Genomic DNA, 14725 nt, shown 5'->3' with positions numbered 1-14725 from the left:
TCTTCGGAGCTCTTTGGTGTGGAGTGGAGTCACCTGTGGAAGTACTTTAGGTGAAACAGTCCATCTCGAGTAGCTGAACGTGTTTTCTGTAGATCATATTCATATGAGGCTTTTGGAGGACATTGTATGGCTGTATTGGGGATGATTGTGACTTTCAGAGTAGAACTCTTCTTTCTTGATCTTTTGTTTAAACAAGTGAACTTGTTAAATGGCATTAATATCAGAAAAACTGGAAATATTTGCTCTTCCTAACACTAGACACACACACACACACACCCCTACTTGACTTTCTTAGTAAGAGGGACATATGGGTCCCTGATACTCTTATGTATAAATCTATTTCTGGCAATTTCTCTCCTGGGGATGTGTCTATAAGTAGGGTAGTGGATTGCCCAGCAGCTGCCACAGGGTTTAAGGAGATGGCAAGCCCATATTTAGCAGAAACGTTAGGCTCAGCCTGATGACTTTCTTCTTGGATAAGTTTTGTGATATGCATCTAAAGCAGCATGAAACATAGTTTGTGTGAGTTATGGAGTCACCGAGTAAATGAAACTTATGAATTTGAAAGCATTGCCATTGGAAAGGACAGAGTTGTTGGAAGCAGAACCAGCCAGTGCCCTGAGCACTACCTTGTAATGAAATTTCCCTGAAAATGGAAAAGAGAAGAAAGAGCCTAGTAGATGGAACCATTTATTTTCTTTTCCTAGTTTTATACTCCTCACCGGCAAACACGAACAGAATATTAATATGTTTTCTTTAGCAAGGTACAAGACTGAGTTGCATCTGGTAAAGAAATGTGTTGTGGGGTGAGTACCCTCTGCCAGAAGCCTGCTTGATACAATGCCAAGGGCTCCTGTTCAGCCTGGCCACAGCCACACCGTTTTTGGTCAAGCTCTGACCATCACCACTTGTGGGTGTCACCATAGAGTCTTGAGAAACAACAAGTTCAGAGGGTGGGCCCTGACACTAGCTGGTAACCAAAAGGGAGCCTCAAAAGAATGCTGCCTCATAAGTTTTTATAAGTCCAAGGCAGTCCTTCAACAAACACTGGGAATTAAGAGGGAGTAGGAAGAGGCAAGTTTTCTACCTAGAGAATAACAGTGAAAATGAGTTCTTTGAGTGCAGGTCCCTCCCCAGGCCAGGAAAAGCCAGGCCTCAACCATAGACAGCTTCCCCTCCCATCCCGCAGCTCCCCTGGCCCTCCCTCACTGCCTTCTCTTGCTTCCATAGAAGCAACACTTATGTTCTGTGTTGTTTTGAGCCTCTCAGGTCAGGGCTGGGCTTGGCTTCTGGGCAGTGTGGGGGTAGAGAGGCCCTGGAAGGCTGGTAGGGAAAGCCTTTCTGAGCTTGAGCTTCTCCAAAAATGTCAATAGGTCTTAGCTGAGCTCTTAGTACCCAGGACATTCTGTCCTCAGACTGACTTTCTGCTTTCTCTTCATGGTCTAAGTGAACCAGAAGGGCCTTGGAGAGAGCTTTTTTTCTTTCTTTTTGAAATATCTTTTGTTTCCTGTTTACACCAGCATCACAAGCCCCTTGGGGAATGGCTAAGGGATTGTGGAGAATGGCTGTTGATTGAGATAGAATTTCAGAGGTAGGCTCTGCTCCACTTAGCCTCTGATCGGGGGCCCTTGGGTTGAAAAGGGAGGAGGAGCTGCCTGGGAGCTGGGCTGCAGCAAAGCAGCTTTCCTGTGCTGTCCTCCCAGCAGGGAGGGGGCCAGAGTGGGACTAGTCTGGTCTTGCTGTGAGGGCCACTGGGAGGCAGAGGCGTGGGTCTTGGCACGTGAGCTGGAAATCACAGTGGGTTCTGTCACACTCAGGGCGGTCTGGATTCTTTGGTCTGCAGTAAAATTCTCACTAGCCCCTTAGGTCAAATCTTTGGGTGCCTGTTGTGTTCCAGGCATTGCTCAGCACAGTGAGAAACAAGGAGCCCACGGCCACTGAGACACCGCCGTGCCTGGCATGTATGTGATATTTTAGCCTTGTGCCCCAGCTTGCACAGAGTTATATATGTGTATTGGTAGTTCCATTATAAAGCATGCACAGGAAAGAAAATGCGAAAGAGATAAATAGGAGTAAGTTCTAATATTTCTTCCTACACTTCAGTAGATTGTGTTGCATGCATCCCACTCCAGAGCACTAGGATATACTGCGGCCTTTGTGTGTCACACCACCCCATTCCACAGTAGCTTTGGGAAGTAGATTTTTATTGAATTGGGGGGCTGTCTATTGGATGAATGAAAGGCATGAGAAAGGAAGCAGGGCAGGCCAATGCTGAGCTCACATAATTGGTGAGCACATGGGCCCCAGAAAGTCCTGATGGCTGCCATTTTTTCCATTCCACGCTCCGGCAGGTGTGGCCATGTTGCTTTTTAGCTCCTTTATAGTTTTCACAGACTTGCATTGGTGTGGCATTTGATCATTCCAGAAGCTGTCCAGGATAAGGGATCCTTTCTTCACTGGCAAGACCAGAGATCGGAGGCCGATGGGGAGCATAATGAGCATCAGAGCTGGGTCCTGGGCCCTGCTCTCCCTGACTGGCTACTGCCTCCTTCTGCAGGAGGTCATCTCTACCTCTGCCTATCTTGCCATCCCTTGGAGGAGCAAACCAGCATACCTCTCAGTACCTCTGACTCTAGGTCCAGCACATGTCACTTTTCTTTTGGGCAAGAACTTGGGCTCTAGGTCCCTGCCTCCTCAGCATCCCTGCCCACCATGGAAACTGCCACTAGCACTTGGCTTCTTGTACGCAGCATAAGAGCCAAAGAGGAAGTCCTGGTGATCCAGGTGAAAGGCCTTTTCCCATGGGGTGGAGAGGAGTCAGAACACGATAAGCCTCCAGGTTCTTTCAAGTTTGTGTTCCTTTGACCTGCTCTCTTGTGACATCTACACCTGGGGGTGGGGGTGGGTGGAGACTGGCATCAGGAACCCAGAGCCAGCTGTCTTGCCCCCTTGTCCATGTTTTCTGGGCTATGCCCTTGAGCCTTGCACAGGGATTTGCCCTTCTGCCTTGTTGGGTCCTGTTGCAGCTTGTGAGGGAGTGGTTGTCCAGATGCTGGCCTCCTACCTAGAGGGTGCCACCAGGTGAGGGATCTGATGGTACTTATTCAGTGTCCTGGCGTCAGGCTCAGGACCCTGGGGTTATTTGGTTAAGAGACAAGTAAAACCTAGAAATCTCTTTCAGGCTTGTTCCTTTAGGGCGGTAACTTCATTTCTTAGTTCATCTCAAGCCCCCTGACATCTTAGTAATAATAGTTATAGGGATTTATTTACTTATTTATTTATTATTTTAAAAAGATTTTATTTATTTATTCATGAGAGACACAGAACGAGAGAGAGGCAGAGACACAGGCAGAGGGAGAAGCAGGCTCCATGCAGGGAGCCCGACATGGGACCCGATCCCGGGTCTCCAGGGTCATGCCCTGGGCCAAAGGTGGTGCCAAACCCCTGAGCCACCCGGGCTGCGATATATATATATATTTTAAAGATTTTACTTATTTGAGAGAGAGTGTACACAAGCTGGGGGAGGGGCAGAGGGAGAGGGAGAAGCGGAATCCCCGCTGAGTAGGGAGCCCGACGTGAGGCTCGATCCCAGGACCCTGAGATCATGACCTGAGCCAAAAGCAGACACTTCATTGAGCCACCCAGGCACCCCAGTTATAGGGTCTTTTTAAGAAAGATTGATTTACTTATTTGAGAGAGAGGGAGGCAGAGGGAGAGGGAGAGAAGCAGACTACCCCCTTGAGTGTGGAGCCCGATGCAGGGCTCAATCCCAGGACCTCGTGTGACTGGAGCTGAGATGGAGTCAGCCACTTACCCGACTGAACCACCCAAGTGCCCCTTATAGTATCTAGAACTATAGATAGTTCTCCCTCTCAACTATTTTCTATCTCAGGACACCTTTCTGCCCCTCACCCCATCTAGCAAGGAAAGATAGGAATCAGGTAGGGTGATATTGCAGGACACAGTGCTGCGCTAATGCTCATCAAAAGTTGTGGAAGGTCCAGAGAGACTCCGCACCAAGCTGGAGCTCCCTGCCCTTCCCCTGCAGGCGCTCTGCCTCGGCTCCTTCCTGCCTTCCCCTCCTGGGGAAACCAGCAGCCTTTGTGAGTCTCCTTGACAACAGGATGGAAGTTAAAAATAACCTTGTGCTGGGACATGTGTGTGTGCGTGCACATGTGCTTGTGCCTAGATACATGCCCTCTCCCCTGCTGGGCTCTGCTCAGTCCCTGTGGCTTCCAGATGCTCCTGGTGAGCATCTGTGGGAGGCTTTGGTGGGGCCCAGGTGGTCACATGCTGGAGCTCCTTGGTTTAGGGGTTGGATCTAGATAATACTGCAGCATTGTTACTTCATATCGCTGATGGTTGCCGCTAGGGTGTGGGTGTTAATGTTCACATAAAGAATGGGAGGTCTTTCTGAATGCCTCAGTCTTCATTTAGTCTAACTGGAGAGTGATTAATCCCAGTGGCATTGCTGTATTTCACAACCTCTCAGGGTGCTGGAGTAGGTAGGACATAGCCCTGGGTGGGAGTTTTGCTGTATCTCTTTAGGGAACTCCCGCAAGTAAGGAGGACTCTTTCTGGGCGCGTTTTATAAGGTGAGGACACTGAAGTACAGAGGCACTTGTGTGACTTGTCCAGAGTTACCTGGCTGAGCTGTGGCAGAGTAAGGAAGAGTGACCCTGTCATCAGAAGCTACAGCTCTTCCCTCAGATCCTACTGATGAGGTCATCTTCACAGGTCCTTTACCAAAGCCAGCTGTCTTACATCAGTAGCCTCACACTAGTTAAAGCCCCGTTTTGTGGTGTTATCACAGTTAGTTTAAAAAGAGCGGTTTCCCTGAGAGCAGGGGCTGGGTAACTCTTTACCACACTTGGGATTAATTCCTGGCTTTCTCTTCCCATTTTTCCATCCATTAGTAAGTATTTTGCTCTGTACCAGGCATGGGTAGGTCGTGAGAAAAAGGTGGTCCTTATCTTAAGGGAGCAACAGTTAGAAAAATCTTCCCATCAGTTCTCAATGGGGCCAGTGCCCAAAGGGAGGAGGGTAGGAAAAGGAATGACTGGGATGGAGGTGGGGTTGGAAAAGGCTGGGAGAACATGTCGGTGTACTTAAGGCTGGGATGTATCAGATGCTCCTATGAATCCAAAGGAAGGCAGAAAACTTGGTAGAAAAATGGTCAACGACTTGATAGACGCTTTACAAAAGAAGATACCCAAATAAACATGAAATGGTGCTTGATTTCATATACTTATTAGAGAAATTCAAATTATTCAACTTATTAAAAAATGTGACTGGGGCACCTGAGTGATTCAGTGGTTGAGCATCTGCCTTTGGCTTAGGTCATGATCCCGGAGTCCTGGGATCGAGTCCCGCATCTGGCTCCCCCCAGGAAGCCTGTTACTCCCTCTGCCTATGTCTCTGCCTCTCTGTCTCTCATGAATGAATAAAAATCTTAAAAAAAAAAAAAACAAAAAAAGTGACTCTTTGTGTTCACACACATATATAATGAAGTCTTTGAAGGTGTGGTGAAACATCCTTTTACCATTTCTAGTTTACTTCATCCTGAATGTCTTACTGAAAAAATAAGATGAGGTCTCCGTCCTAAGCTCCGCACTCCCATGCTCCAGCTCCGTGTCTGCCCTCTCTGTGTGCACTGGCCAGTGGGGAGCCCGTGAGCCTGGATGCCCTGCAGCTCCCTGTGGACTAAGGTGCCCCTCATTGAGAACGTGGCATTGTTCTGAGGCACAGTGGTCTGTAACGCCACTCAGATGAATGTGCTGCAGCAGCTTCTCGTGGAGCCAGTTCAGGCATCAGGAAAATGCCAGGAATGAAGAGATCCTCAATTCCCTCAAGTACATCTGACCCAGCGGTGGGCTTGAGTCCACCTTTGTGCCTCTGGAGAAGTGCGAGGTGGAGGGTGCACAGGTGCACCCTCTCTTCACCTTCCCATGGGAGGCTCTGCCTGGCCCCAGTGACAACACCACTGTGCTCGTGACCAACACCCAAGCTCATCATCTGGCCTCCAGGTTGCCACACCCGTGTTGCCTGGTGTGTCCAGATGGTGTGCCTGTGTGCAGTGCAGCTCCCACTTTTCCAACCAACGACATTGAGCCTGACATCAAAGCCCTGCTGTCCCAGGGCCTGAGCTGTGCTAGGGTGCCCCTCTTCTCTCTGCTACCTGGAAATCACAGCACTGCCCCTTGGGGATTTCATCCATGATGAGGTTTCCTAGAAATTTGCATGGAGGAATGCCTGATGTCCAGGAAAATCCCCTGAGCTGGGCACTTCTTGTCCATCCCAGCCCACCCCTTCTCCACATCAAGGCTCCTCACAAAGTGTTGGGTGTCAGAAAAACAATGGATTCCAAGATGCTTAAAGGAAATTTAGTGGGATGAACACCTGGAAGTCAGAAGACCTTTGTTAATAGATTTGGGACCCACCACTGAACTTCTCAGAGCCTCTGTCTCTTCATTTGTAGAGATCTCCGGTCTCCTTTCCCTTCCTTCCAAAACTTCTCTGAGGTTCACAACAGGTATGGGAAACATTCTTACAGCTGTTGAGAGCTCTGCAAATACGAAGCAGTATTGTTAGACTCTAATTTGAAGCGATTTGATTTCTCTCTCCTCTCCCCAACAGCAGTAATTTTAAATTCCTGGAAGAGATAAATGCTCTGAGTAGTAGGGTCCCTAGGATTCAGAGCAGCCTGTCCTTGGTACTTTGGATAGAGAGCCTATTGCTGGCATGACTCTGGTCCCCTCATCGGGATTGGCAAGCAGGGTGAGTTTCTGATGTAGCCAGAGCCCATATGGCAATTCTGAGTGACATTGCACTGAGCTGCATGGCAGGGAAAGGACAGTGGCATACCACTCCTGCTGAAGCCTTGACTCTAGTAAGCAGTACTATGTGGCTTCCACACTGACTGGGGCTGGCCTCCCCATGGGGTGCTCTTGTGGAGTCTGGAAGTAGCACTGTGGACTTTGGGGGGGTCCAGTGCGGGACAGCCTGCACCCCCAGCTTTTCTCTAAGAGCTTTGCCAGAGCCGTGGGCCACCCTGGTGGCACTAGGAGTCCTCCTCATATAGCAGAGCAGGGACTGTTTCCTCCATGATATAGGTGTTGGTGGAGAGGGGTTTTTTTAGAGGTGGATGTGTCTTCCTGGGTGCCAGCGGCCAAACCCTTAATAGGTAGTAAACCTGGCAGCAAGGGCAGGGTCAGGAATGAGGTCCTGATGAAATCAGGCCTGCCTCTCCTTTGGCTTTGGATATAAAAGAGCCCCTTTCTCCTTTGTCTGGACTGTTTCCTCTCCTGCCCCTGGCCAGGCAAGGGGGATTGAGCAGATTGTGGCTGTAACTCATTTCCTCATGGTACAGATGCGTGCCTCACTTCCAGCAGAGAGTTGGCCATCTTGGCACATGTCACAACAGTGTTGGGATCACTGTGTGTCCCATCTGTTTTGTCACTTGATTGTGCTAGGTCCTTGAGCCTTGTTGGGGCGGGAGTGGGTGGGGGGTAGTGTCTTTTCCCACAGATCTCCTATGACAGGCATGTATTCATCACTATCCTGCTAAGCATTTTTGACCTTTTCCTCATCTGTTTTTCTGCCATGTAGGAATCAGAGACAGAAGCAAAGGTAGATGGAGAGACTGCATCGGACAGTGAGAGCCGAGCAGAAGCTGCTCCTTTATCAGCCTCTACAGATGATACACCAGAGGTCCTCAACAGGGCTCTTTCCAACTTGTCTTCAAGGTAACCTGGCTTCATGAGCAGATGCTTGTGGGGTCCTTGCTCCAGGTCCAGGTGCCAGGGGAGACCCAGAGCCCTCAGACAGCCTGCAGTCTTAGGACATGAGCCCCCACAGCCATGACAGTATGTGGGTAAGGGGCCTGCCTAGCAGCAGTGGCCACGGTCTCCCCGCTTCTGCTTGGGTCTCCGCTAAATGTGATCTAGTGCTTACTGGCTACTATGGGCACAGTCTAGAAGGATCTGGCCCTTGAAGGGTGCTGTAGGCTGGGCTGGAAGGTACAATCGTCCAAGGAAGGTGGGGAATGTGTGGACAAAGGGGTGGTGGTGGGCAAAGTTGCTGACACAACATGCAAAGGGGCTTGTGTCTAATAGACAGGCTGCTTTTCACAGAGGAGCCCAACTTATCTAGGTCAGAGTTTAGTTTTCCCTGACCCACACACATGCATTGTGGACGTTCCTTAAATTCTCCCAGAAGAATTGAGAAATCTCAACTCAAGTGAATCCAGGGTTAAAATGTTAGTCCCTTGAAACTCTGATTCTCCAACACTGGCTATGTGGTCAGATGAAAAACACAAACTTTAAGACCCCAAAACATCATCTGAAGGTGGCTGTATGTGTGTCTCCCATACGCATGTCTCTTTGAAAGTTGGTATTGTGCAGTTGTCGAGGACATGGGTTCTGGTGCCAGACTCCCAGGATTCAAATCTCAGTTTGACCACATCCCAGCTGTCTGATTTGCGCATCCTTTTCCTTTTCTGTAAAAGTTACTAGTGTTGAGGGTTAAATGCATTAATATACACAGAGGCCCTATAAAAGTGCCAAATGCATCTTTCTGATCATTATTATCGTCAGTTAGTGTTGTTCTCACCATAAAGATGCAGGGGCAGAGTGATGTAGGATTCTGCTGCTGGAAATATATACATTGTTTTTTCTTTGGACTGAGAGCCATAGAAACCATCCAAGTAGGTACAGAAGTAGGCACCACATTTCCCTTGGGACTTTTGCCTGATTGCTTTGTTAAGAAAAAAGCTGGATATGTTTTTCTGTAGGCTTTGGAGCACCTGCTGAGTTTGGTATGGGTGAAGTGATGACTCTGTTTGCCCTTCTTCTGCCTGCCTGTGGCTAGTGTCTCCGTTGAGGTGAAAGGATTGACTTCTCCTTCCACAAAGAGCCATCCCCCTTGGGTTTGTGCTGCACTTCTTTCTGGGCTCCTAACATGCTTTCTCCTTCCCCTCTTTTAGATGGAAGAACTGGTGGGTGAGAGGCATCCTGACTTTGGCCATGATTGCATTTTTCTTCATCATCATTTACCTGGGACCAATGGTTTTAATGATCATTGTAAGTGTCATTTGCATACTATTTTAGTTTTGCCTTCATTTTTTTCCCACAGGATCAGTCATCTGAAGTGTAGGGCATTGGGTTGGTTTCTGGGCATCAGTGGGAGTTCCGGCTCCTTAGACCACATCTGCCTTAGAATATCTGACCTCTCCCTTTTTAGGAGCCAACTGGAGGGTGTTGGCACAGGCCAGTTGTGTGTGGTTAAAGATATCTCTTCATTTTAAAAGTTGATACTATTATTTCAGCTGTTTGATTAGCCTGTGACCCTGGCTATGACTCTGTGTGATTCTGATTTTTGTTTCTTGTTTTCCTGGGGCCTCACTGTGGGGCTTAGGACTTTGATTTAAAAATCCCAGTCCACAGCACTGCTGTCTTAGTTTTCCTGCTGTCATGGACAGGGTCAGATGACTAGTGGCTGACTGCTGAGCAAAGCAGTTGGGGCTTTTCAGGTATTTCTATTCAAAGTCAAAAGGAGAAGAGATTAATTGAGTCCAGGGAGGTACAACAATAAAAAGTTAATTGAAGCTTCAGTGGTATGTATTTATTGGATCTCCTATGTGAGACATAAAGGACTGCACTGCCAAGGGGGGCGGTGTGAGTGAGAAAGGAGAAGGAGAGCAGAATCACTGTAGGATTGACATTCTTAAATATGATAGTTTCTCTCCAAGACCCATGACCCATGTGTGGGTTTTTGCTTCCCAAGATGGTTAAGAACTGGGAATTAGCAGGTGTTCTGATTCTTTAATGTCTTGCAGGTGATGTGTGTTCAGATTAAGTGTTTCCATGAGATTATCACTATTGGCTACAATGTCTACCACTCCTATGACCTGCCCTGGTTCAGAACCCTCAGCTGGTAAGCCCGCTAACCCCACAGGGGCCCTTAATGGAATTGGACGAAAAGCATTTTTTGGTAGGTATTTACAGTCATGGTGGATAGGTGGGGAGTGATGGCCACCAACTCACATGGCACCTTTAAGACCCAAGTATTTTGGGTAGCCCCGGTGGCTCAGCAGTTTAGCGCCTGCCTTTGTCCCAGGGCCTGATCCTGGAGACCCGGGATCGAGTCCCACATCAGGCTCCCTGCATGGAGCCTGCTTCTCCCTCTGCTTGTGTTTCTGCCTCTCTCTCTCCCTCTTAATCTCTCTCTCTCTGTGTCTCTAATAAATAAATTTTAAAAAAATCTAAAGAAAAAAAAAGACCCAAGTATTTTATGTGGCTGGCATGTGAGGAGTGTTGAATACTTACCTGGGGCCTGGAATCTCCCATACTGGCTACATCTTGAGCACGTTTGCCTTGGTGTTTGGATTCATCAGACTTTGCACAGTGGCCCCCAATTCTAGACCAGCATGTTTTAAATGCTCTGCTATCTGAGCATCCCATAAGAGTCATCTGTAGGTTGTCAGTGCTGGTGTTGCTATTTCTGGAACTTGGTTTCCTCGTCCTTGAGACAGTTGGTTGAGACTGAGTCAGTCAACTTTGGACACCCCACCCCCACACCCCCACCCCACCCCGTTCCTCAGGATGGAGGCACCTAATGGGCCAGAGTGCGCAGGATCCAAATGTAGAGGATCTGGGCTCCTCTGAGAAACTCTGCTCCCTTTGTCCTAGGAAAGGGCTCGACTGCCTTCAGGCAGAAACACAGTTAAAACCTGTAGCACAGGTGATGTCTGAGATCCTGTCCTGATCTGAAACTCTGTTTTATTGGCTTCAGTATCCTCAGGGAACACAAGAACAGATCTCTTGTGTGGTGCTGAGAGGAGTTGGGACAAATACAGAATCTTCTCACCTGCTGTGCTGGGACTCAGGGATTGGTTCCATGACTTAGCAGCCCAAGATGAGGGCTTCTGGCCAAGGGAGCTGAAGTGCTCAGACTTGGGCCAGACATATCCTTCCCAGAGATGCTTCCTTACCACCCAGCCGTGCAGCCTGCCTCATGGTCTCCGCATGGGCCTGTGCCTGTCACCTGGGTTAAGATGTAGGTCTCTCTTGTGACTGTCCTATAGCTGAGAAGCAGTATTTTAAATTTTGTTAAACACATTCAGGATCTCTGACCTTCTGTTGTGGTCACTGACCTAAGGGAGTGTTTTTCATGTAACAGAAAACAAATCCAATACGAGAGTTCTTGAACTTCCACAATTAAAAAAAAGAAGAAGAAAGAAAATAGAGGAGAGAAGCTCTCTACTCTCTTTCCTACCTCAGGATCCTGATTGAGTATTTGGAGTAGGTCTGTGTGCGCCCATACTCCAAAGCATCACTAAGACTGCCAGGGTATATGAGCCATGGCCTCTCCCTTCCCAGAGGTCCAGTGGAGGAGGCAGGTTATAAACAAATGAATTAATGCCAGTGAAAGGTTTATGTGTCAGAGAGGCTTCAGAGACGGAGATACTCAGAGCACAATTAATTGCTTAGTGAAATGGCCAAATACTACATACTATAGAAATAAACATGGAGGAGGCAGAACCATGCTAGGTTGTGCAAGCTTTTTTTTTTTAAAGATTTATTTATTTATGATAGACATAGAGAGAGAGAGAGGGGCAGAGACAGGAGGAGGGAGAAGCAGGCTTCATGCCGGGACCCCGATGCGGGACTCGATCCCAGGACTCCAGGATCGCGCCCTGGGCCAAAGGCAGGCACTAAACCGCTGAGCCACCCAGGGATCCCCTTTTCTTTCTTTTTTTTTTTTTTTTTTGGTTGTACAAGTTTTTATGAAGAAAATGGTATTTGAGTAACGAGTGACAAAATGGTAAGTGAAGAGGATGTCCCAGGGTGGGGGAGATAGGAGTGAAGCAGATGGTGGCAAAGCCAGAGTAAACCACTGTGATAGGTGTGCAGGGTTCCCAGAAGAGTGGGAACAGGATGGGGAGGCAGGATGAGGCAGGCTCTGGAAGGTCATATGTTGGAGTATTCTTAGGTTAGGCATGGTGACTTTATAAAAGGGGCAAAACTGAGTCTCAGGTTTGTGATGAATGGAGAGTGAGTGAAAACTGCCATGGACTTCCAGATAAAACTTCTCACCCACAGGGTCTCCAGTGAACAGGAAATTGTGGTTGGTTTGTCCCTCTGGGAGCTGCCACGGGAGGGTTCGGGTGGACTGCTGCTCTGATCCTCAGAGCTTCCTGTCAGCCTCACTGTGAAGGAGAGGCTACATGTGTGCTCCCCATGGTGGTGACCTGTCTTCATTTACAGGTACTTTCTCCTGTGTGTCAATTACTTCTTCTATGGCGAGACAGTGACAGATTACTTCTTCACTCTGGTCCAGAGAGAGGAGCCTTTGCGGATTCTCAGTAAATACCACCGCTTCATTTCCTTTACTCTCTATCTAATAGGTAGGCATTTAGTGGTTTACCAGTTCTTGTGTTTGTCTTGTTTTTGTACATTTGCTGAGTAGAAGTTGGGGAACTTCTTGGTTAATGCACAGGTTGGATGATGTTAAGTCTGTGTGGGACAGCAGAGCTGAGGGCTCTGCCTTAAATGTGAGTCATAGCAGCTTTTGACTAAGAAATGGGACTGAGGGCCTTGTGTGGTTTTAGGGACTATAGTTTGTGCCACCTGTCCCTGTGTCCCAGCCTCCTATGGAGGACAGCATAACACGGTCCATTCCTGACTCTGCTATTGGCAGAGATTCTGTGCTGTGATCAAAACAAAAACCACCTAGGAGTTTGGGTATAAAAACAAGCAGCTGCCTTTAGGGGAGTCACCTGAGGAGCTGCACGAGGGCCATTACAGTGTGGTAGAAATTTTACCTATCTGGGTTTAAAAAGAGCGTGACTTCATAGGAGCTGGGAGCTTAATCTCTGAGACTCTTTTGTAGTCTGGAGCTAAAACAGCAGAGGTATTGTGAAGATTTAATCAGATACATTAAAAGTTGACAAACAGTAAGGTGCTGTGTCAGTCTAAACTCACTCCTACCTGAGTGTTAAGTGTTAATGCTAGTGTTTTTCGTAGTTACTCTCAAAGCCAGTTTGAGGCACAGGAGAAATTTGTTCTGACCTAAATTTCAGTCTGACCTATTTTTGATCAGCTTGATAGCAATACTGGGCTCTGTGAATAATACCTGGCCATTAAACCAGAAAATCCATTGCCAAGGAGTCTGTTGCTGTTGAGCATAGTCAAAGAGCATGCCTCAGACACTGAAAGTAGCCTCCACAGTGGGAGGTCAGGAGTCTGGAATAGCCACATGAGGGGCCAAGCCACTCTTGTGGGTAAAAGTCTCTTTCCTTCCTGGAGGAGTGTGTGGGCCTGCAGATTTTTTTTTTTCTTTTTTTGTGAGAAATGCAAGGCCCTGACTCCATACTAGGTAGATCCTCCCTTAGCCAAACCTATAATTTAGGATAGGGTCAGCAAACTTTTTCATAAAGGTCCAGATAGTATTTTAGGCTTTGGGGACCATTGAGTCTTTGTTGCAACTCTTCCGCCCTTGAGCACGAAAGGAGAACCCCAGATAATATATAAACAAATGGGCATGGCTGTGTTTCAATAAAATTTTATTTATAAAATAAATAGGCAAACAGGCAGCTGGCCTGACCTTTGTTGGTTGACCCCTGCTCTAGGATCAAAACATTCCTATCTGGTGAACAGTGTTCTAAATCAAGTGTAGTCTGCAAGATTTAAAAATATTGCCTTCCTTTGATTGTCTTGAAGGAGTGCAGTTTTGTTCCTAACTCTTACTGGAATAACTAGGTTTATTCCCCTGGGCTTTGGAATTGTGTGCTGGTTAACTTCTGCCAGGAAATTGGCCAAAGGACCATTTAACACATCTAAAGGAAATGACTAGGACAGAGATAATGCTGGGTGTGATTCATTTTGCCCTTTCTCCTCCTCAAACTAGGATTCTGCATGTTTGTACTGAGTCTGGTCAAGAAGCATTATCGACTGCAGTTCTACATGGTAAGGGAAATATATGTATGTGTGTCAGAATTCTTGACTTAAGTGAAGTTCTGCAGAAACTCAACAAGACTCTGCTTTCTGTGACAAATCGGAACTCTGGAATGCAGTCTGTTTTGTGTGCATCTAGAACCTAGAACATGAAGGGGTGTCTCTGTTTAAGTTAGGTGGCTCTGCATTCACATAGACCCAATCATTTTTACTTAATTTATACTCCAGGCAGTCTTTCCACTAGGACCTGGAGGTGGCTTTCAAGTAAGGCTCAAGGTGAAGCTTCAGGCCCTGCTACCTCTCTCTTTCAACTTGAAAACAACCCCTGACTGAGTGTACCAAGCACTCAAGTAACATTTTTTACAAAGATTCTATTTACTTAGAGAATGCACGCACACAAAAGGAGAAGTAGACTCTTCCCACCGAGCAGGAAGCCTGACACAGGGCTTGATCCCAGGACCCTGAGATCATGACCTGTGCTGAAGGCAGACGCTTAACTGACTGAGCCACTCCAAATGCCCCAGCACTCAACATTTATTGAGAAAATGAGATGAAACCTAGGCTTTCAGAGCGGAGAAAGACTTGCTCATCTGTGGTCCCTAATTGTAGCTGGGGGCAAAGTTCATACCAAATGCCTGTTCTGTACCTTTTTACTTATAGTAAGACAAGTACAGACATCTATTCTACCTGTTTTTGTTTTTTGTCTTTTTTTTTTTTTTTTTAAGCTATTTTCTATTTGTTATTGGCTGTTATTTGAAGTTCCTTTCAGG

At 47.4% G+C, this 14725-nt stretch overlaps 1 protein-coding gene across 2 annotated transcripts in view; it reads left to right on the top strand.

Moving 5' to 3' along the window:
• The window catches only part of CDS2 (CDP-diacylglycerol synthase 2), a 62013-nt gene that overhangs the window by 32173 nt on the left and 15115 nt on the right, over window positions 1-14725 (top strand). For both annotated transcript variants that reach the window (XM_072800149.1, XM_072800148.1), the window contains exons 2-6: window positions 7609-7745; window positions 8984-9080; window positions 9836-9933; window positions 12267-12406; window positions 13909-13967. In XM_072800149.1, coding sequence (XP_072656250.1) covers window positions 7609-7745; window positions 8984-9080; window positions 9836-9933; window positions 12267-12406; window positions 13909-13967 — 531 coding nt within the window. The remainder of the gene's footprint in view (window positions 1-7608; window positions 7746-8983; window positions 9081-9835; window positions 9934-12266; window positions 12407-13908; window positions 13968-14725) is intronic.

Source organism: Canis lupus, chromosome 26, assembly GCF_048164855.1.
Source record: "Canis lupus baileyi chromosome 26, mCanLup2.hap1, whole genome shotgun sequence".
Lineage (NCBI taxonomy): Eukaryota > Metazoa > Chordata > Mammalia > Carnivora > Canidae > Canis > Canis lupus.
The sequence above is the reverse complement of the archived record's forward strand: the minus strand, read 5'-3'. Positions and strand labels throughout refer to the sequence as shown.